The following is a 23,943-nucleotide window of genomic DNA, read 5'->3' on the forward strand; positions in this document are numbered from 1 at the left end:
GTCATTTAAGAAATCATTGTTTTTTGTTTTGAGTAGTGTGCTGACTTACGACATCATATTGCCTGTTAGAAGAGGACAAATTAACTTAGAACCAATTGTTATTAAACTGAAATAAATGGAGCCTTTTTTGTATTTCCCCGTCCTTTCTTAATAACCAGATCTCCCTTCTGCAGAAACACAGCTTGGCAGAGAAGAAAGAGCATGGGACTGGGGTTCAGCATATCGGTATTTCAGTTCTAGTTTTGTCCTTAAATATGTGTTCTCTCACCCTTTCTGACTTCATCTTTCTCATATGATGTTTTCTTCCAACTTAAAAATCCTACTCAATTTCATTCTTCATCTAGGACAGTCTTGGGGGTAACAGCAAGACAGCCATGGTGGCCACTGTTAGTCCAGCCGCCGATAACTATGATGAAACCCTTTCAACTCTGCGGTATGCAGACCGCGCCAAGCACATCGTGAACCATGCTGTGGTGAATGAGGATCCTAATGCACGAATTATCCGGGATCTCCGGGAAGAAGTAGAAAAACTCCGAGAACAGCTAACTAAAGCAGAGGTATAAGGCACAGCCAAGCCACACTTTATGGGTCTAGGAAAAGCTAGAACTTGAATTTTCTTCCCCTTAGCTGTAAGTGATAAGTACTCCACTTAAAATTTTTGAGTTTCCTATAGTAAGAGAAATTTGAGATGAATAATAAATAAAGGCAGATAGATTTTCATAGTTGAAATTTAGAGAGTTTTTTTTTTTTTTTTTACAGGTGTGAAAGGATTGAACAGAAAGAGAGAATATAGGGAATTGAGAAAATGTTCCTTTCCACAGTATAGGCAGCAGACAAAAAAGAAGAGGTATAATTGAATAAGGGAGAGAGGGAGAGAGACGCTTGAAACAAAATGTATATAATTTTAGCGCAGAAAATGGTGAAGAGTGGGCATAGACTAACAGGAAGAGAACTCAAGCAGATATTTGCTGTATCATTTGTTCACTGGCTGAAGTCAGAATGAAAATCTTAAGGACATCTTCCACTTCTTGATAACCTAGTTTTTTCATGTGGCTTAATTATGTTTATAGAAAAAGTATTTTATAGCAGAAATACCCACCTATTTAGAGGTACTCTATTTCTACTACCCTATGTACATTCTATAATGTATGGTATTTATGTTCCATTACTGAATTTGAAACCTACACAATTCTAACCTGCAACCAAATGTTTTTCTTTTGAAAAGTGAAATAAAATACTTTCAGGAGAGTAGAGATTCAGGATCTCTCCTTTATTAACATTTCTGTTCCCACAATTTCCCAGGACTATGGGACTCTTTCCTGGTGTTGGGACATTAGCCCTTTCTTTTCTTATAACCTGTTTTCTGGTAGTAGATTGGTAAAATACATGGTCAGAATGTCATTTTGGTTATATTTTTGCCTGTTGAAACTTATCCTGTTTTTATAGGAATAATTTTATGGTTTATTAAGATTCTTTGAAATTTTTGTTTCTGTCTTCCTGGTATTAATAACACCATTCAGTTTGTAACATGTACGTCTGTATATACTTGAATCAATACCTGAAGTCATCAGTAGAGACTAGAATGAATCCTGTGTATAAGTCTAGATATATGACCTATTGGGATTTAAAAATAAGCCCTTGAGAACTTGAACTTTCTGTGAAGCTACATCTTCACAGTGACAATTGGTTGGAGGAAAAGGAAGCAGTTAGGTCTTCCTTTCAAGCCCACCTTGGATGACTGAATGAGCTTGTGGGGTGCATACAGTCTGGATGCTGTGTGTCCGTGGCATTCATTGTTATGTCTTAAGTAGATCAGAGACCTTGGTGACTTGTAGAGCTGAGAGGAGGCAGACTGTTATTTTTATCCTTCTGGATTTAGTTAATGCTTTCTTCAGAGCATGGTATAGACATTTCATGAAATAAACATTTTGCTTATAGGCAATGAAATCTCCAGAGCTAAAAGACCGGCTAGAAGAATCAGAGAAGCTAATCCAGGAAATGACTGTGACCTGGGAGGAGAAATTAAGGAAAACCGAGGAGATTGCACAGGTTTGTGCTTTCTGATTAAAGACACAGAAACCTCTTGGCAGTTTGTGCAATGCAACTCAGATGTCATTTTGGGTTCCTGTTTTGATTTTTTAGCTTTGGAGATGGCAAATCTAGCACCACTAATAAGAACCTAGATTCAAGAGTCTCTGCCTTACAAAGACAAAGAAGACAAATTACAATTAATTGTTCATTGTGTAAGAAATACTTGTTTAGGGTCATAGAAGTTTTTTAAATGAAATAACTACTTTGTAGCCTCTGACTCTGAATACCTAGTTAAGTAAGACCTAAGGAACTTACCCAAACTATAAAATGCTTAGTGGTAGATATTAGGCTATAAGCCTCTGGCTTCATTATGACAACTCAGTAAAAGTAATATGAAATACCTAAATCTGAGGTGACTGTCTCTCACACTTAATACAGGTGGAGTTGTGAAATTTTAAGGTAGGAACATTAGCGTTTGGAAAGAATCTTAAATGTCTAGTTGTTTACTTAGTAAAAGACTTGCTCCATGGCTTTCCTGTTAGATGGATGTTCAGCCTCTGCTCTTAAAAATAGAATGTGGAGTTCATTACCCCACTGAGCAGTCTTTTCATGGTAAGGTAACCTCTGCCTATTCCCCTCCTTTTCTAAAGTTAAAAATCTCTAGTGTTTTCAACGGTTTCTTGTTTAGTAAATATATATAACTTGGTATTTCTTTTGTCACCCAGCAGGTTCCATCTTTAAATGTGCTGCCCAGAATCAATCTATACATCAGATGTTGTAGGATGGTACTACTGTTATGTAGCATAAAGTGGATGTTATATTTATATTAGTGCAGACAGACTTTAAATATTTTTTATTATATTCATTTTCAAAATAGATCAAAATAAGAGAAGAGTATGATGAATCTACATGTACCATCACCCAGTTTCATTAAAGATCACCATGTAATCCATCTTGTTTTAACTGTATCCCTATCCTGGGTTATTTTAATACATATCCTTCAAATTACAGAGAAGAGAATATTCCAGTGTATGAACTCCATTTCTCGTTACATATTTCACTTGTTTTTCATAAATTATAAGTCATTCTAATAATTATCCAGTTTAGAACTAATTTGTGTGAGCCTTTTTGAGCTACTCCAAAAGTAAACATTGACCCTGAAGTGCTACTGTATTTGAGTTGCTTTGCTGCTACAAGACAGGGTCGGTCTTAAGTAAAATTGCAGTGCGAATACTGGTGAATACTGGTGAATCTTATAGTTAGCATCTTTTCCTTACCTAACTGTTCTCTGCCTCTTTCACACGTCCCTTTTGAGAACCCTGCCTGATTTTATCTCACACCTCATTTAGCACCTTATCTTTGTGAGCCCCCAGGCTTCAGTGCTGCTGAGCTTGCTAACTCCTCTTTCATGGGAAAAGGCCTGGTCTGTTAGTCATTGACCTTTTTCCAAAAGAGACAAGCATATCCCAAATTGTATTTCTGGCAGTATAGCCACAAATTGTTAATAAGTCTTCTGGGAAGAAAAATGGTCCATGGTCAAATAACTTTGGGATGGTATCCCTAAAAATAGCAAATTCTTCAGGCTGTAATTTAATTGTGCTGCAAACTTACTGTGTGGCCCTAATTAAATGACTTAGCCTGTCTTGTCTTTCCTCAGAATCAAAGGCTTTTGGTGGCTGTGACTCATTACTATTTGTTATTTATATATAGTCAAAGACACCCTACTTTGCCCCAATTCATATACTTTAATTGTAGAGCATTGGTTGCAGGAGTCATGCGTCTCCCCCTATATGCAGACATTCATATATTGTGTGGTCTCAGAGACAGTCATAAAAAAGAAAGGTTCATACTCTTATTATGAAAGTAGTACTTGATGCATATGCAAGTTTTATTCATTTATTTATTTAGCACATGCTCAAGCAGAGGAGGGGCGGCAGGGAGGTAGAGAGAAAGAGAGAGAGAGAGAGAGAATGAGAATAAGAATGAATATGAATTGCAAGCAGGCTCCACGCCCAGTGCAGAGCCCAACGTGCAGCAGGGTCGATCTTACCATTGTGAGATCATGACCCGAGCCAAAATCACAAGTCAAATGCTTAACTGACTGAGCCACCCAGGTGCCCCTACAAGTTTTATTTTGGTAAATTTACAAACCTGATGTTTTGAGTGCTCACTGGTTATGCACTGTGCTTGCTAGGTGCCAGGAATTCACAGTGGATAGATAGGATCCATGCCCTCATAGAGAAATGGTCAAGTAAACAAGTCTGAGTTACCAAGTATGAGAACAAGTATACTTCAGATAGAAGAAACAGGTGTAAAATCTCTTAAGAGAGCATTCTTGACACTTTGAGGGACCTGGAAGAGTTCCATTTAACTATAGCACAGGCTTTGAGAGTAGGAATGATAAGACATGAAGGTGGAGAGGAAACGGGCCAGATTGAAGGGCCTTGTGGACTTTGTTGAGGGAGTTTGGCCCTTATCCTGCTGGGGAATCACTGAGGGTATCAAGCAAGGGAGTGTATTGAAAATTTGGCCTTTTAGAAAGATCACAGTTGGTAAAACACCTTTGCTCATATGTATAGAACTGTGAGAAACACAAATTCAAGATGTTAGATATTTTTAAGAAGGAACATTGGGAATTCAATAGTATACTTTGTTGCTATTGGTAATGGCTTATTTTTCAAAACGAAGTTTTAATTAACAAAATGAAAAACATTATATAGTTTGGAAAGAAAAAATGCAATAATCTATAATACCATGTCCTAAGATAACATACTTAAATTATAAAATTATTTAATGATTATTCCAACGTGAGACCTTTTATATCTTGCTGTGTCAATAGCTATGGAATTAATCCTTCTCTAATACATTTATAGGAGCGACAGAAGCAACTTGAGAGTCTTGGAATATCTCTTCAATCTTCTGGGATTAAAGTTGGGGATGATAAATGCTTCCTTGTTAATCTGAATGCTGATCCTGCTCTGAATGAACTTCTGGTTTACTATTTAAAGGTGAAGTAACAGGCTTTGCTGCTATTTCCTGCCATGATATAGAACAATATTTCATAGTATTTTTTTTAACTTGAAGAAACATGCTTATTCAAAAATAATGAATTAACACAATTGTTTCTATTCGAATAAACTAGAAGGTAGAAAAATCTTGAGTTTCTGAGATTAGTTACCCTTTTTAGTCTTCAAGTGATGTAATTCAACCTAGTAATATAAAAACTAATATTCTGATGTTATTTTCAAGACATTAACTATCTTAGCTACTATGATTGACTGTGATTTATGCCAGGGAGCTAAGTAGATAACTTTAAAGCTTAAAGAATGACTTTTCGAACTAAACAATTTATTAGTAGACTAAAGTTTTTGTCATTTATGTGAAGCACACCCTTTTCTGAGTGGTTATCAGATTACAAGAGGAAATGTTTAAAGAAAGTTATGGTGTAGGACCACTTACTATGAAATTTGTTTCCAGTAATTTAGGAAAATTCAAAAATTTGGATTATTGACTTACAAAAAAAGAATAGATGACTTAGAGAATGAGAGGGTCAGAAACCCAAATAGCGATGTATGTTGAAATCTGTAAATTGTGGCACTTATCAGGAAGATAAGAGACAACTTTAGAATAAGCAGGAATCCTGAGACACTACATAAATTACGAGGAGGAGCTCACCAAAATCACCTTGTCCCAGGGCGTAATGAATTAGGTAATGGACTATATGATTTTGACTTGTGGTTAATATATACTGGGAGGAAATCTTTTCCACCCTTACAATATGGATACTATATATGTAGGTTTAACTGAAGTGACTAAGAAATTAAAGATAATGAGCTGGTAAAGTTGGAAACTGCTTTAAAATTAGAAAATTGTGTGGTTTCATTTCTAAAGAGACTAAAGAATTCACGATGCATTGGCTAGTTTCCCAGGTTTTATTAAAGATATCCTGGGGTAATTGGTTTGTGTTATTTTGATAAATAAAGCCCCTTTATTAATGAGTATCTGATACCATGTTGTATTATGCTGTGAATTAAATTGTGTTTTTGATACGTATAGTATATGTGCACTCTCAGCTGTTGTGTTCAAGTGGGAGCAACATGGGAGTGGCAGGGAGATGACCCACGTTTTTAGTTTGGTATGCTGCTGAACGGATGTGTGATCTCAAGTCCTTTGCCCCCTCCAGTCTACAGATCCATCCTCTATAGAAGGGTGCTTTCCCTGTCTGACTCCCTCACAGGAGCCCTATGAGGATTAAATAAGACTTGATATTTACAAAGTACTTTGTAAACAGAAGCACTGTAAAATATAAAATATTCCACATACCATCTTCTTACTTGATACTCAGCGTGGTACCTTATGTATATTACCCTTGTCTATTGCAAAAAAATGATAAGTGATCATATCACTTACTATGTTTCTTAATGATGTGGGCAGCATTTTCTGTTAGGGTTTCAGCTATAGGTATTCATATGCTTTAGGAGAGGTACAAGACAGAATAAGACACAAATATTCTGCCCTTTTTATTTCTCAGAACTATGAATTCTTTTTCTTTCTGATGTGATGAAGTTCAAATTGGAACACACACATACGCCAACAAGAAAAAAAACCTGATTCTATCTGTTCCTTAACTAAAAAATTAAACAAAGAAACTATTTAAAGACTTTTGGAGAGTAGTCAAAATATTTCTGGTCATCTTGTGTGGAGGTGTTGGGATTCTGTTTCAGACTGTGTGGTCAAGCCTGTTTTGGCAGAGTCTAAGGCAGTGTTGATTTCTTCACTGCCCAGGCTAACCTCGTGACAAAAGTATATTCATGACCAAGCACATTCAAAAGGATGATCTCAATCCAAGAACAGTTTTTGCTTCAGTAAAGTGATACCATGATGTGGGTTGGAAGAATCTGGAGGCTGAGCATTTTTTATTTCTTGCCTTCAAATTCTGAAATCAATTTAGATGCTGGACAGATGACTTCATATCTCTGGGTGATTTTCAGCACCCCATCTATAAAAGAGGACCCTGGATTAAATTCTCTCTAACGTTCTTTTTAGTTCCAAGTGGTATGATTCTCTTCCAGAACAGAATCCTCCATATATTTGTTTTGTCTGGAACTGGTAGAGGCAAAGTATGGTGGCCAAACCATAGGTGGAACATAACTCACAAGATAATTTTGCATCTAATTTGCATGTGTGGGCAGTCCTTACATGCCATGGTTCCAACATACACAAATTCCAGTTACCACAATCTAGTAGATGATGCTGACGCCACTGCCGTTTGTGAGATTCTACACATGCAGCCAGGGAAATGTGAAGATGAACTTACCAATATAAATAATGAAAGTGTGATGAGAAGGATGAAGATGGCTCAAAGGGACACTGGAGAACACTTCACACTAAAGGAGCTCTTGGAGATATTTCACAGCATCTAGAGCACAGAGGTTAAAACGGTAGAAGCTTAGAAAGGAGTATCACAGTTTGTCAAGGCACAGGAAATATGCTCCCTCCATATTGTAAGTTACGTATTGAGAAGAAGGCAGGTACTGTTTATACTACTCCTGATAAGCTTTTAACGAAAATAAGATACTTTTTGTTTTTAAATAGGCTGCATGCCCAGCATGGAGCCCAAAGTGGGGCTTGAACTCACGACCCTGAGATCAAGACCTGAGCTGAGATGGGGCACTTGGATGACTCAGTCATTTAAGCATCTGACCCTTGATTTTGGCTTGGGTCATGATCTCACGGTTGTAAGATTGGAGCCCTGCGTCGGACTTTGCGATGACAACACAGAGTCTGCCTGGGATTCACTGTCTCTTTACCTCTCTCTCTCTACCTCTCCCCTGCTCATGCTCCCTTTCTCTCTCTCTCAAAATAAATAATCTTAAAAAAAAAAAAAAAAAAGACCTGAGCTGCGATCAAGAGTCCAATGCTTAGCCAACTGAGCCACCCAGGCACCCCAGAAATAAAATGCTTTAAATTTCAGTGTTTCTTTTAAAAAAAAAATTTTTTTTTTAATGTTTATTTTTGAGACAAAGCATGAACGGGGGAGGGTCAGAGAGAGGGAGACACAGAATCTGAAACAAGCTTCAGGCTCTGAGCTGTCAGCACCCAGCCCAGTGCGGGGCTCGAACTCATAGACGGCAAGATCATGACCTGAGCCGAAGTCGGCCGCTTAACCGACTGAGCCACCCAGGCGCCCCTCAGGGTTTCTAATAGTCTGAATTACAGTATACTAAATAAATATCGGTTTTACTATTTTTTCATTATCCTATATGTTGTAACAGTAAGAAAAATCTTAATGGTTTTACAGACATTTTAAAAAGTCACAGAATAATTGCAGTTTCCCCATTGATTATTAAGATCTCCTTGCAATGTTATTTTTACAATCCTTTGCTCTCATGCAAATCAAGGACTGCCTGTGATTCTAAGACAGTCTTGGACATTTATACCAGTGCCAGCCAAGCTTCTAGAGGGAAGAGCTGCTTCCCCCACCTTAAAAACATTATGCTAATAATACACTTTGTTTTCTGAAGAGTTTTATAAACACATACTAGAAAAAGAGGGGGGGATTTGTGCCCAAATTCCAACATGCAGAGATGACCACAGTTAACATTTAATAGTTTTATCTGTATCTGCTGGGTCTATTCCTATATGTATGTCTATAGGCTTATACTGATACATATTTTTAAATTACAGAAATGGGATCACAGTATAATTGATTCTCATCATGCCTTTCAATTATCCTCCAGATCTCTCAGGAGGGCTATTTTGCTTATGCGGTTCTGGATCTGCTCTTTGCACAAGTCAGCTATTAATGGCCCTGGAAACAAGGCTGATTCTGAAGGATTTAGAGCAAATTATACATGTACACACTTGATAAGGATTCATACCAGCGATTCAGCAACAACTTTAAATGTTTTTATTTATTTTTGAGACAGGGAGAGAGCACGTGCTAGTGGGGTAGGGAGTAGGGGCCAAGAGAAGGGGAGACGGAGGATCTAAAGTGGGCTTTGTGGCCCAAGCGTCCATCGATGGATGAATGGATAAAGAAGATGTGGTACATATATACAATGGAGTATTACTCGGCAATCAGAAAGAATGAAATCTTGCCATTTGCAACTATGTGGATGGAACTAGAGGGTATTATGCTAAGTAAAATTAGTCAGAGAAAGACAAAAATCATATGACTTCACTCATATGAGGACTTTAAGAGACAGAACAGATGAATGTAAGGGAAGGGAAGCAAAAATGATATAAAAACAGGGAGGGAGACAAAACATAAGAGACTCTTAAATATGGAGAACAAACAGAGGGTTACTGGAGGGGTTGTGGGGGGGGGGGGAATGGGCTAAATGGGTAGGGGGCATTAGGGAATCTACTCCTGAAGTCATTGTTGCACTATATGCTAACTAATTTGTATGTAAATTAAAAAAATAAAATTAAAAAAATAATAAAGTGGGCTCTGTGCTGACAGCAGAGAGTGGGACGTGGGGCTTAAACTCATGAACCGTGAAAATCATGACTGAGCTGAAGCTGGTCGCTTAACCAACTGAGTCACCCAGGTGCCCCAGGCAGCAGTTTTATTTATTTATTAAAAAAACATTTTTTTTAATTTTTTTTTTTTTTTTTTGAGAGAGAGAGAGAGAGAGAGAGAGAGAGACAGAGTGTGAGCGGGGGAGGGGCAGAGAGAGAGGGAGACACAGAATCTGAAGCAGGCTCCAGGCTCTGAGCTTCCAGCACAGAGCCTGATATGGGGCTTGAACTCATAAACGGCGAGATCATGACCTGAGCCGAAGTCGGATGCTTAACCGACTGAGCCACCCAGGTGCCCCTTTAAAACTTTTTTTTAATGTTTGTTTGTTTTTGAGAGAGACAGAGACAGAATGTGAGTGGGTTGCGGCAGAGAGAGAGGGAGACACAGAATCCTAAGCAGGCTCCAGGCTCTGAGGTGTCAGCACAGAGCCGACACGGGCTTGTGAGATCATGACACTCAACTGACTGAGCAATCCAGGCACCCCTCGGCAGCAGTTTTAAAACACATGTCTTTTATAGTATAGCTCCCATTGAAAGTAAACTGCCTGTTGTCCTCTTTGCCAGTATTCACAGTCACCGACTGAAGTGATGAGAATGGCAGAGGCATCAGCCATTCAGTGTTTGTGGAGCTGTGGGTTGGGCCCCAAGGACTCCAAGATGAAGAAGACACAGTCATGGCACAGTAGGAGTTCTTGGGTTGGCAGCGGTTTGGTCTGTGTGGTGTAGTGTTTGAATTTGTAAAAGATGGGAAGATAGCATTCCTGCCCTTTTCACCTCCATTCCAGAAAAGCTGTCTTCAGAGTCTAGGTTCTGTTAAGCTAGCATGACTTCTTTATTAAAGAATTTTGATTACTTAGATATGTGAAGAGTAACAGGTACTTTTCTGCTTAGTGCCGTTGGTACTTACTTACCTTTTCCTTCAGAAATTATCTGGGAATGCTGGTAAGACTGAGGGACCTCATGGGCTTTATCCATATGCTACTTTTTCTTCTTGCAGGCTGGGAAAAGCTACCCTGTGAAATATGTCACTAGTGGACAAGTCCTGTCTCTCTTCATCTTCCTTTTTCCCCCTCCCTCTTTTCCCCTCTGTCTCTGTCTTACTCTTTCTTTTAGGACTTAGCTGGTCAAAGGGAGATTCTCAAAAGAGCCACATAAATAGTTGATTTATAAAGGAAGCAAGGTACAGTAAATTCATAGAATAGTTAACTAATCTTCTCCAGTGAAATTAAACTTAAACGGATGAAAAAAGGTTAAAAACCATTTCTAGCCTCTGATTATTTCTGAGATTTTTACATATGGTATTTTATATTTGCTAAAGTTTTCCCTAAAACCAGTCTACTTTATTTATTTATTTATTTTTAACGTTTATTTATTTTTGAGACAAGAGAGAGACAGAGCATGAACAGGGGAGGGTCAGAGGGAGAGGAAGACACAGAATCCGAAGCAGACTCCAGGCTCTGAACTGTCAGCACAGAGCCCGACGCGGGGCTCGAACTCACAGACCGTGAGATCATGACTTGAGCCAAAGTCGGACGCTCAACCGACTAGGGCCACCCAGGCGCCCCTACTTTATTTTTTTAAATTTGTTTTTAATGTTTATTTATTTTTGAAAGAGAGAGAGAGAGACACAGAGCACAAGCAAGGGAAGGGCAGACAGAGAGGGAGACACAGAATCCAGGCAGGTTCCAGGCTCTGAGCTGTCAGCACAGAGCCTGATGTGGGGCTCGAACTTACGAACTGCGAGATCATGACCTGAGCTGAAGTTGGGCGCTTAACCGACTGAACCACCCAGGCGCCCCAAAAGTAGTCTGGTTTAAGAATCATTGTATCCACATATCACAAAGAGACTGAAAAGCCACCCCTGATTAATTTATCTTGTTTTGATTACCTTGTACTTTCATAGCACTTAGATACTCATTAGATAAACTGTGCCAACCTATGATAAGTTAATTTTTTTTTTCTTGTCAGTGTTTTTATTGCAGTGCTTAGAGCACAATAGGAAGAACTTATCAAAAAGCTTATTTAAGTTGCCTAAACATCAAACAATAATGCTTTGGCAGATTGAGCTGTTAGAGTGCAGTGTTTGAGATTACAGTGAATCATCATCCAAATCAGAATAGATTATAACCTCAACTGAGAGATTTAAGTTGTCACTGACATTGTAAGCACCATAATTGGGACTTTGTCTCTTGTGACTCAGTGCCCAACTCATAATAGGTACTTAGTATACATTTGTTAAAAAAATGAAGTTTTCCTTCCAGAATTTGGATTAGGCCTTTGCATGTTTGTGTTAATATCTTATCTCCAATAATTTTTAATTCAGTCTGTCAATAGATACTTAGCATACACCATGTGTCATGTACTGTGCTCATTGTTGTAGAAGATGCAGGAGTTCTGTGAAGACTGCTGTCTAAATAAAGGAAAAAAGCAACATTTGTGCAATTGATAGTGAAATATGGTATCCCCTCTAAGGGGATTCAGAGAAGGGAGAAGTCAGTGTTGCCTACTGGTGAAACTTTCTCAAGTAGAAAATGACCCTCAATTAGAAGACCCTTGTATTTAGATGAAGGGAAGAGGGAGTCTTTCAAGCAAAGAGAACAAGAGCAAAGGCACAGACATGGACCTGAATCTGTGTGCAGTCAGACTATGGTAGTGGGAGTTGGTTCTAGACTCAAACCCCAACCTGGGTTGTATAGTTCAAGGCAAGTGCTTTGACAATTTTTCCTTCTTTTTTAGGTGGTCTTGGGCCCTTTTTCTCTTTAGACTCTTTTCTCCCCCCTTTTGGAACTTCACTTCACTGTGGGGTTGGTGTTGTACGGTGGGGGGGGGGGGGGCGGGGCGGGGGGAGCCAAAGTGGGGAATGCAGATAGGCATGGAATAGATTCTTTAGGCCTGCTACTGAGCATCACAAAGCATTACTTGTAGTTTCATGGAGTCAAACCCTGTTCTCCAGATTAGGAAAGTATAGGATTGGCCAGAAAGCCTCAGCTAATAGTGAAGAGTAAAGCTTTATGTGGAATGTCCTCTGTATTTTATATACTCCTTGGGGACCGAATAGGATACCATGGGGCAGCTCTGGATCCCAGCTCTTTGTTTCCTTAGAATCACCACTGCAGTACAGCTGAGAGAAGAAACCCCCAGGAAAGGTGAAATGAATATACTAGTGGGGAAGGGCCCTTTTTATGAGATTGAGGTCCCAGAAGAGATAGGAATCACTGGGACCCACAACATAATTAGAAGGGTTACCAGCAAAGAGGAGGAGAGAATCATCTTCCTTTGAGTCTGAAGACAAATGATCATTTATTTTTCCTTTATATTTTTTTAATGACTAATTGTGCCAGGCATGTGTTAAGTGCTTGGATTACAGTGGGGAGCAGGTCAGGCTGTTCTCTGCTCTTGTGGTGTTTCCATGTTAGCTGTGGAGACATATAGTAAACCAACCCATAGTCAGTGCTAGGTAAGGAATTGAAATAGGAGAGTGGTGGGGTGCTTATATCTGATTGTCAGTTCCGAATACACCTCCCTGAGAATGTTCCCTTAAAAGGTGAGATAGAAATGATAAGAAACTACCAATATCAAGATTAGATGGAGGAACCAGCCAGTGTGCTCAAAGAACAGATAAAAGGCCAGTATGGCCTTATCATGTTCCAGGAGAAGGGGGAGTAGTAAGAGCTAGGATAGGAGAGGCAGGCAGGGCCACATCACTGAGCGTTTTTTGTAAGCCTGAGTAAGAATTTGGACTTCATTAGAAGTTCAAAGGGAAGCCACTTGAGGGTTTTAAATAGGGGGCGCTGCACGATCAGCTGTTGTGCTGGGAGTGGATGGGGGTGAGGGATTAGGAGTGGAGAGATAGTAGGAGGCACCTGTATTCACCTGAGCAGTAGAGTGTAAAGCGTGATCGTAGAGGTGGAGGGAAAATGAGCCAATTCTTGATATGTTTTGGAGGGACAGTCTGTAGGGATGTTCTGATCAACATGGATCCAGGAGTAGGCTGGTAAGGGGAAGATAGGGCTCAGTAGCACCTAACCTTTTTAGTTGACTACCTGGGTGGTGGCAGTACCACTATTAATGGAGAAGAGAATAGACTCATTGGGTGGAGGTTGGGGGAGCAAAAGTTCTGCTTTGGCCCTTTCACTTTGAAATGTCTTTAGATACTCAAATGTCATTAAGAATGACATTTAGAGGGTGGGTCAGTTGGTTAAGCCTCCGACTTGGGCTCAAGTCATGATCTTGTGGTTTGTGGGTTTGAGCCCTGTGTCGGGCTCTGTGCTGAAAGCTCAGAGCCTGGAGCCTGCTTGGGATTCTGTGTCTCCCTCTATCTCTGCCCCTCCCCTGCTTGCATTCTGTCTTTTTCTCTCATAAATAAATGAACATTAAAGACATTTAGACACCTTGAAATGTCTTTAGACATCCAAGTAGGCAACAAATAATGGTTATTGAGACTAGAATAGTGGTAGTGGAGGCAGGAAAATAATGAACTAAAGCTTATGGTTCCTGGTTAGTGATTTAATTTATATAGAAACAGTGTCACAGGCAGGCGAGGTCTGAGGACCCAGGTGGGGTTCTCCAGAACCAGCCAAGAAGGTTCTTGACTTCATTCAGGATGGAAACCAAATGTAAGCCAAGAGGAAATGAGAGCAGTTTATTGAAGATATGTAGAGAAAGCAGATACAGAGCAACTGGGAGACTCTGAAAGGAAAGTAAGTCTCATCTTTGTTTGAAGCCTGGGGTTTTTATTGAGGGTTGTGTCTTCTCAGGCATCCAGGAACATAGACAAGTGTTTAGGTGTCCTCCATAAGCCACTTGTGCCCTAGGGCCACAGTTCTTGGTGGATCAGTGGTCTTGGTCACTCCTTAGATGGTGTCTGTTGTGCTGGAAGACTCCAAAGAAGTCATTAACTCCTTTGCCTTTACCGGGAGGACACATTATCTGTTCTATAAGATGTGTATGTGTAGGGGGATGTGGGTCCTAGCAAGAACAGAAGCAGGAAAAGGAGCAAAACAAGCAGTTTTTCATAGGGTCCCTTTAGTTTTCCTGTCTCAACAGCATTTAAAACCCATGGGGCTGGATGAAGTCATTGTGATCAAAGGTCAGCAACTGTTTCCACTGGCCAAATCTAGCTCCCTGCCTGCTTCTATACTGCCTGGGAGCTAAGAATGGTTTTTACATTGTTTAAATAGTTGGAAAAAAAATAGAAAAGCTATAATATTTCAGACATGTGAAAATTATATGAAGTCCAAATTTCAGTGTTCATAAATAAAGTTTTGTTGGAAAGTAGCCACACTTGTTCATATGTGTGTTATCTGACTGCTTTCACACTATGAGGCAGAGTGGTTTTATAAAACTTGCAAAGCCTTACATATTTTGTATCTGACCCCTGATCCAGGTGTATGCAAGGAGGAGGTGGCCTAGGGACACATCCAGGTCTTATCAGCGTTTAATTATGTATGGGCAGTCAGATGTTGAAGAGGGAACTTAACTTTTACATCCACTTTCTCAGTTGCCAGCCAGAAAGCAAGGCTGGTGATTGGGGCTTCAAGAATTGCATAATTGCGACTCTACAGTAAGAAGAACACATCCATCATATCTTCTGTGAGGATTAGAGAGACCATGGGATTCATAAAATAATTGTAATCTTTTCAAAATTCTTAGATTTGAATAGCTTTTTATCTTTGTGGTTGACTCATCTTGATTGAGACCAGATAAATGATGTGCAGCTTAAGTAACTGTGGTCTTCAGACCAATATTTTTGGTATATCATTGACATATGGCTCATGCTCTGAGAGTAGTATAAAGTATTTGGAATCAAGATTGCGATGGAAAATAATGAATATAGTATAGACATTAATATAAAACTATAGCTTTAGGTTTAAAAGGTATAACTCAACTCTGCATTATTCCTTATAAGGAAATACAATTTGTAGAATGTATTTCAGAGAAAGCCAGAAATTCCCCCTACCCCATTCCATTTGCTTAAGAAAATCTTTTAGCTAAGGTAATGGATCAATATAAGAGGGCTCAGGGGAGATGATTTCAGTTTCTATACATGTAAGAATACAATGTTAATCAGTGAATTTGATTCTTTTGTAGGAGCATACATTGATAGGGTCAGCAAATTCCCAAGATATCCAGCTATGTGGAATGGGAATTCTTCCTGAACATTGTATTATAGACATCACATCAGAAGGCCAGGTTATGCTGACTCCTCAGAAGAACACCAGGTAATGTACTTTAATTAATGTTAATGTCACAGTCTTTAAGAGGAAGAAAGGACACTACTTGTGGATGCTTGGCCTTTGCTTTTTAAGTTCACTTAATGAAGATATTCACTTCATTACCAAGGCCTTTACATTTAACTTTTTAGTAGTTCTTAAGCCATGTTCCCTCTCTATACTCACTCTCGTGGCCTTATTTAAATAAGGCCCTCATAAAAAAAAAAAATAATAAAAAAACAAGGCCTTCATCATATCTTGATTGGAACCTTTTCTCCTGGGTCACTCACCAGATAGCCGAATGGCTTTCTACTATTTTTGATACAAAATCCCTTACATCCCTCCTGTCTGTCTCCTATTCCTCTATGTCTGCCATTCCTTTGGGCAGCTAATTCCTGTTTGACATTCAAGGTTAAGCTCTGTCATTATCTACTTTGGGGGAATTTCCTGTTTGGTCTAAGTGAAGGGCCCCTAGTACATATTCCCATACACCTTATGCTTCCTGTCAACACTTTGTATTTGTATTTTTGTGGTCTCTTAGCCTTTATTACCCCAATGGACTATGAACTCACTGAGGACAAGGGCCCTTCTATTTTTGGTTCTCTGTCCTTAGTATGTAATAGAAGACTAGTATATAAGTGCTCAGTAAGTAATGGATGAATGAAGAGGTGTACCATTATTTATAAATTAAATGTTTGTCAGTTTGTTTCCTTGGGCTGTGTGTTATATAATGATCCATAACTGTTAACTGATTTATATTGAATTTCCAAATGTTGGACCATTTCATCCTGTGATACTGAATAATCATTAATATCATTACTGATTTTATCCACAAAGTCTTTAAATATTGATAAGCAATCAAGCTCATGGTGAAGGATGCAAATAAGAAAGGGGAAAAAAAAGAGAAGACACTGGACCTGGCACTCCCAGTTAGGGCATGCCATTCTCCTATTAAAAAATCAACCTCAGGCAATGTTACTCTGAGGCTGTGATAAATAAGACAAAGCAGGCCACATCATCATTTTGTTTCAGCACAGACAAAAATCAAGGTCACTCTGCCACACACCAAATACCAAACACCTTCTCTTGGTTGAGGTGAGCGATTATTTCTTCACTCGTCACATCTTCATTGGAGTCTCCCCTCCATAGATAAGATTTTTTGAAATGCCCGATCATACAGCATCCAGCACATACAGCACCCCATGCTGTCAGAGCCCTTCCCAAGTCATCCAGCTAAAGCCCAGATCCTGCCACAGTCCTTCCCAGCACAGTCTCACTGAGATACCCTGTGCTTCCTGGGGCTGTGTCTTCTCCCTGTGCATGTTCACCACAGGAGTGCTCCTCATGGTCTTTGGGTGGAGGACACAGACACAAGTCTTCCAAACTCCAGTTCTCATTTGAAGTTTACAGTTGGCAACAAATACTGCCATTCGTTTCCTTGCTTTGTTTATTTGCAAGAAAATGCCCAAAATAACACTTTGTGTGTATGTCTTTTGCTCAGGACAGCCTTCATTCTTTGGTATGAATGGACACAGTGCTTTTTATGTACTTCCCATTTTGTCACCTGAAATGTTTAAAAAGTTGGGTACTCAGAGTCAAGAGTAAAAAAAAAAAAAACATAGTAATTTTTACTTCATCATCAAAGACATTCTCAAAGGAAACATTTTTTAAATGGGGCGCCTGGGTGGCTCAGTCGGTTAAGCGTCCGACTTCGGTTCAGGTCATGATCTCTCAGCCTGTGAGTTCGAGCCCCGCGTCGGGCTCTGTGTGGACAGCTCAGAGCCTGGAGCCTGTTTCAGATTCTGTGTTTCCCTCTCTCTGACCCTCCCCCTTTCATGCTCTGTCTCTCTCTGTCTCAAAAAAAAAAATAAACGTTAAAAAAAAAAAGTTGTGAGTGCATGGCAGTGAGTAGTCCAGTGACTACTAGAAATGTTTGGTGCCACTGCCTTGGTTTGTGCTAAAACACCAGCAGTTTTACTCATTTGCTGGTATAAATGACACAGTGAAAAAGGGCAGGTTAGCATTATTATAAAAATAGCTTTGATCTTGGGGACCCCCCCCAGAGACCACACTTTGGAAACTGTTATTGTGTTCATGCTTTTATTTACTAATTATAGCTTAACTGCTGTAGCCTTTAAAAATAAGCCTCTATATAAGTTTGCCTTTAATTAAACTCCTCATTGTATTTAAGGAATTTGTGTCATAAAAGCTAAAATCTGCTAATTTTAGTAGGTTCCCTCTTGTTATATTTTTTGAGCCTCGAGATTTACATAATCAGACTGTAGGAGGACCAATTACTTCTAGTGTTTAAAAACCCACATGGCAAGTGAAATCTAGATACAGAGAGTAAGATTTTGTGTGTATGCATATACATAAAAAGTAATTAGCAATATAAAACCAGGTAGTGCTTAGGATGGCAAAGAAACTAAGATACTATAGGCTGGGGTGATGAGCAGACTTTATAGAGGAAGCTGAAACCAGCTGAGCTGTGAGAGCTGAGGACTTGGGGGGAATGGAGAGGGACAGGAACTCTGTTCTAGTTTGCAGGACTGGCTGGTATAAGCCTGGCTTTGAAAGAAGAGTAAGTCAGCCATGTTCAGTGGACAGAACATAAACCTTTTGTTTTTTTGGCTGGAGTTGAGAATTCACTGGAAAGGGGAAAGGAGATAAAGAAGGCTTCCTTTTATGGGGTCTTGAGTATCAAGTTAAAGAACTTGACCTTTATCCTGTATCTAAGCAAATGAGTCCTTCAGCAGGAAGGAGGCTTGATGAAACTGGTATTCCAGGAATATCAGTCTTATAGTGGTATGCATAATTTTTCTGTTTATTTCCTGCCTCTGCAAATTCTTCCCTTCATATCCTTCTGTTCATCCATCTGTTGAACTCCATTGTCAAGATAAGCAGTCAAGTGGACCTGACAAGTCTTTTATATATTGATAGGATATGAATGTTTTTTCTGTGCTCTAGGAAGTTACAGAAGATTCTAGCATAGGTCTCATTTATTATTACTGATATCTGTAGATATTTCTAGATTCTGGTTGGTTGATTGGCTCTTATCCATGTAGATTGGACATATTCAATTTGAGTTGTAATGTATATGCTACCAGCTTTTTATTATTGGCTATAATAGTTCCATACTCCCTAATATACTATATAACAAATTTGAAACTTTGAAAAGTAGAGGATAATAATATATTATACTTAGTACCATAAGCTTTTTAGGTAAATCAGCAAAGAAGTAAATACAAATAATGAAATTTACTGGGAATCAATTTGGGGAATTGATTATTTTATTTTTCCTGGTAACTACATCTCTATGGTATAGTAAAGGAGAAAACGTTGATAATCATTGTTTGCATGTTTGACCTCTTCTCCCCACAGAACATTTGTAAATGGCTCTTCTGTATCTAGTCCTATACAGCTACACCATGGGGACAGGATATTATGGGGAAACAACCACTTCTTCAGGTATGACATTATTCATGGCTCTTAGAGATTGTTGAAGATTGTACTCTGAAATAGAAGAATATATATTAGGTAAACTTAGCTCCATAAAAATTAGACATTATTTTGTGTACATATATATTTATTGACTGTATATGGTTTGTTCACTATATGGTTTGAGCCTAGAGGCGTATGAACCCTATACTCAGGGACAATAAGGAGTTTACTTACTTATTTTTCCCTTTTCATTTCCCATTGGAAGATGATTGTTTTGCCATCTGGTATAAGAATTCATTAATTTTTTTTCTGACGTGCTTATTTTTTTATCTGTTTATTTTTTATTGGAAGAGTAGTACTTTTAGTTTCCTTCTTCATGAAATAAAATTTGTATTTCATTTAGGAATGTTTTCGGCTGCAAGTAATAGCAAACTGAACTATTAAAGTGACTTAAACAGTTTGTTCACTGACAGAATAAGAAATCCAAAGGTGGATGGTTGGTAGCATTGGCTAAGCCTTTCAAAACTGTCATGGTAGAAGTCTTGTCACTGTTTCACTGTCTTGGCATTTCCCTGTGGTCTGTGGTCTAAAGATGGCTACAGCACTCCAGGCTTCAAAGCAGCATCTGGGCACATATGAAGAAACTGAGAGAGATGGGTGGTGATACTAGCCCTGTCTTCTTGATCAGAAAAAGCAGAAATCTTCCAGAGTCCCCAGCAACCTTCTACTTTTGTCTCATTTGCTAGAATTTGCCTGTCCCCTGTAAGAGAGGCTGAGAAAGTGTGTGTCCCGGGACTGCACACATTATTTCCCATAGAAAACTGGTGTTGTATTGCTAACGAAGGGCGGACTAGAGATTGTACAGAATTAGAATCCTGCTGTGTTCCTCTTCCTGTCACTGGTCACCCTGCTTGGGATATCAGCTGACTTTTCTTATAGCTAATGGAGATCCTTTGCTTGTAGGCCAGTCGATATTTTGATTACTGAGGAAAGGGTAGAGGGGTACAAAGCATGTGGAAAATATTTTTCATTTTTTTCCTTCTTAAACTAAATCAAGTAGAAATTGCTTGGCTTGGTTTTCAAAACCTTCATAGTTTGGGATAAATTGATTTTTCCAGCATTATCTCCCACAATTCCTGCTATACACATTTTGTGTGCCCCTGTGTTGTTTTATTCATAATTTCTCCAGACTATGAGAGTTTCCATTTCTACATCTCTTCTCATGCTGTTCCCACTGCCCTAATTCCCTGCTTTCTCCTTATTGTTTAAGGCTTGCCTCAGATGACTTCCAACTCTGTCATCCTTTCTGTTGTTATCACAGTGTTCCTCAGCTTTTCTTCAGCACCTCGCTTGTTACAGTCATGTGGCCAAGTCATGCTGTCTGTTGTAACTATTCACACGTATGTGTATGTATTTCTACTAGTAGAGGATAAACTTCCTGGGTATAGTAATTGCCTTACACTTACATGGTGCCCCCTTGGCATCTAACAAATACCAGTATTTAATGAATGGAATGAATATGTGCCTATCTTTATTTTAAAAATAATACTCTTTTTTTTCTCCCAAGACTGAATTTGCCTAAAAAGAAGAAGAAAGCAGATAGAGAAGATGAGGAACAAGACAGCTCCATGAAGAATGATACCAGTTCTGAGCAACTGGATGTAGACGGAGACTCCTCCAGTGAGGTGTCCAGTGAAATCAACTTCAATTATGAGTATGCACAGATGGAGGTTACCATGAAGGCTCTGGGTAATAATGGTGAGCAGATCTGTTGTGAGTTTTAGAATCTTTTAAAGTTGGTGGAGAGTTAAACATGTTTGTGACTGAGACCTTTTAAATGTTAACCAAAAAAGGAAATCTTTATGTTATTCCCTGCACTCTATTCTTTTGTGTCTTTGGTTTTAATTTATTTATATAAACTTTTCATTCTTTCAGCCTTGATTACAAATCACTGCCAACTTTATTCTTAGTGGTAGAATTTCTCAGATTTGACACTTGACTGCCACTCTTAGGTTATGTGTAGAACACACAATAAGACCTGCTTTGTCTGGATGGAAAACAGTTCGGCATATATCTAACAAGAATAGATGATATGATGAGTAATTGTGAGTAAGGAAAACTGAGTTTATTCCAAACTGTCTTCAAGAGTCTTCTTTTACTAATTAGGGTGACAAACAGCATAGCAATATATAGAACAGCATTTGAAATATATTGTGTTGTACAGTCACCTTTCGTTCATTATTTACCTTTTTAAAAAACCCTTGTTTAGATCCAATGCAGTCCATATTGAACAGCCTAGAACAACAGCATGAAGAAGAGAAACGATCTGCATTAGAGCGCCAGAGGCTTATGTATGAACATGAATTGGAGCAGCTACGAAGAAGGCTGTCTCCTGAGAAGCAAAACTGCCGTAGCGGGGACAGGTTTTCTTTCCACTCACCCAGTGCTCAACAGCGACTGAGACAGTGGGCTGAAGAGAGGTAGGTGCATAGGGCCTTTATTACACATGCACAGCCAGTGCTTGTTACTGTAACCTGCCCAGGTCAGATGCAGGGTGAAGAGATCTAGAAATTACTTGAAAAAAAGTTAGATTAAAAAGAGAGTGTTACAGCTTAAGAATCATTTGGCATTATCTTATTTTTTTCATTTTTGAAAAAAACAGGAATTACCAATTTATATTGATTTCTTTAAAGTTGCCCTTGTTAGGTACTGCCACATTTTAGTCTGTATGGCTTTTGGATTGAATAAACAAATATTTGTACTTAGAAGTTATACTTTATCATTGTATTATACTTTAGGTTCTGAAGCTTGGGTAGATGCTTTTTAAAAAAAAAGAAAAAAAAAGAAAGGTGGTTATCTGGACTGATTAGTTCAGGTAGGTAAAGCATGGTGCTAATGAGATGCAGATTGCAAGTTTGATCTCTATATGGGCTAATTAGCATTGCACTAAAATGTCTCATCTACGGTTACAGATTGTACTTAACTAACCTCTTGCCATTCCAAGTTTGGTCTGCAGATAGGCAGCATCTCTCTGAGGTGGTGATTGATAGAAGTGTAGCATATCAGGTCCCACCCCAGCACTCATGAGTCAAAATCTTCAGTTTATCAAGACCCCCAGGTGACTTGTATACACAGTCAAGTGAGCACTGTCGTAATCAACGGCCAGCTTGTTACACGAGCGTGTGCCTATACGTATAACTTAGCCCGGATACAAGCGCATGCATGGGTCGGTGTCAGTAATGTATTCCCTGTGTGCAAAAGGCAGTTGTAAAGCTTGGTTCGCAGATTGGCATTTGTGTATTATGTAGTACATAATATTCTGATGTGCTGCTTGACGGTTATCCCCCTCCCCCCCCCCCCCTTTTTTTTAAAGAGAAGCAACACTGAATAACAGCCTGATGAGGCTGAGGGAACAAATTGTTAAAGCCAATCTGTTGGTGAGAGAAGCTAGTTACATTGCAGAGGAACTGGATAAAAGAACAGAGTATAAAGTAACCCTGCAGATTCCAGCCTCCAGCCTGGATGCCAACAGGAAGGTGAGGTTGCCATTCATGGAAGAGGCAAAGATGTCATTGGGGACATTGTCTATTTCACCAGTGTTATTAAATACCAGTGGATTTGCCCTTCTCCCCACCTATACTTTCTGCAGTCTGTATCCTTTTGTACTTGCTCTCTGCTCTCCAGTAGAGTTTATTTGCTTTTAATTCTCTGCCTCTGTGCATATATGTCCTTTGTCCACAAGAATATCCTCTCCACCTCCACCCACCACACTCTACCAATTTATTTCCCTCAACTCCCTTTCTTCCAGTTTGTTTAAATGATTTCTGAAAAGTCTTTCCTGATGAATCTTCTGAAAGTGGTGTTTCCCCTTCATTTTGTTACCACTGTACAACCCTCCTCCCTTAAGGTACCTGTTTATTTTACATAAACCATGTTATTTCCACTTGCTAACAGATTGCTCTGCAAAACTGTTTATTAGTTGTTTCATGTGTGCATTCATGGTCACAAATTTTTGTGGTATTATGTAATAAGCTTAATAAAATATAGAGGGAAGTTCCCATCAGAGTTTTCTATCCTTGCCATTCAGGTGTTTTCTTTGTTATTTAGGTTCTTTTCTAGCTCTCAATCATGTTCATATGTAATTTTTATGATAGAATGTTATATTCAGAAAAATATTTTGAGGGTCTGTGTGCTTTGTTTCCCCTACAGTATTTGACACAGCAGAGGTTTAATGAATCCTTCTTGGGTGTTCTAATTTGATAGCAAGGACCACATCTATCTTTTTCTTGTGGCATCACAACATCAAGGTCAATGATTCCACAGAACAGATATTTGGCAAATAATGATACTTAATGTTTTTAGTAATATAGGTATTGTGGATGTGATGCATTCATTGCTTTATGGAGACTTGCATTTTTTAAAAAAATTTATTTATTTGAGAGAGAGCATGCACACGCACATACAGGGGAGGGGCAGAGAGAGAGAGAGAGAGAGGGAGAGAGAATCCCAAACAGGCTGCATGCTGTCAGCACAGAGCCCGACATGGGGCTCTAACTCACAAACCGTGAGATCATGACCTGAGCTGAAATCAAGAGTTGGACACTTAACCGACTGAGCCACCCAGGTGCCCTGAGACTTGTCTTTTGGTATATATTCTGTGAACTTAGAACTTTATTTTGCTTGTTGGCATCTGTAGGGCAAACCATGGGTGCAGTGGGACTCAGACAAAAAGCAG

General features: G+C 39.1%; 1 protein-coding gene across 1 annotated transcript in view; it reads left to right on the plus strand.

Annotated features, from left to right (window-relative positions):
• Positions 1 to 23,943, plus strand: part of KIF13B (kinesin family member 13B) — a 198,572-nt gene that overhangs the window by 94,993 nt on the left and 79,636 nt on the right. The window contains exons 11-18 of the mRNA XM_078445580.2: positions 345 to 557; positions 1,939 to 2,049; positions 4,905 to 5,039; positions 15,646 to 15,776; positions 19,149 to 19,235; positions 20,776 to 20,966; positions 21,478 to 21,688; positions 22,582 to 22,744. Coding sequence (XP_078301706.2) covers positions 345 to 557; positions 1,939 to 2,049; positions 4,905 to 5,039; positions 15,646 to 15,776; positions 19,149 to 19,235; positions 20,776 to 20,966; positions 21,478 to 21,688; positions 22,582 to 22,744 — 1,242 coding nt within the window. The remainder of the gene's footprint in view (positions 1 to 344; positions 558 to 1,938; positions 2,050 to 4,904; positions 5,040 to 15,645; positions 15,777 to 19,148; positions 19,236 to 20,775; positions 20,967 to 21,477; positions 21,689 to 22,581; positions 22,745 to 23,943) is intronic.

The sequence above is a fragment of the Panthera onca genome, chromosome B1, assembly GCF_046562875.1.
Source record: "Panthera onca isolate mPanOnc1 chromosome B1, mPanOnc1 haplotype 2, whole genome shotgun sequence".
Taxonomy (NCBI): Eukaryota; Metazoa; Chordata; class Mammalia; order Carnivora; family Felidae; genus Panthera; species Panthera onca.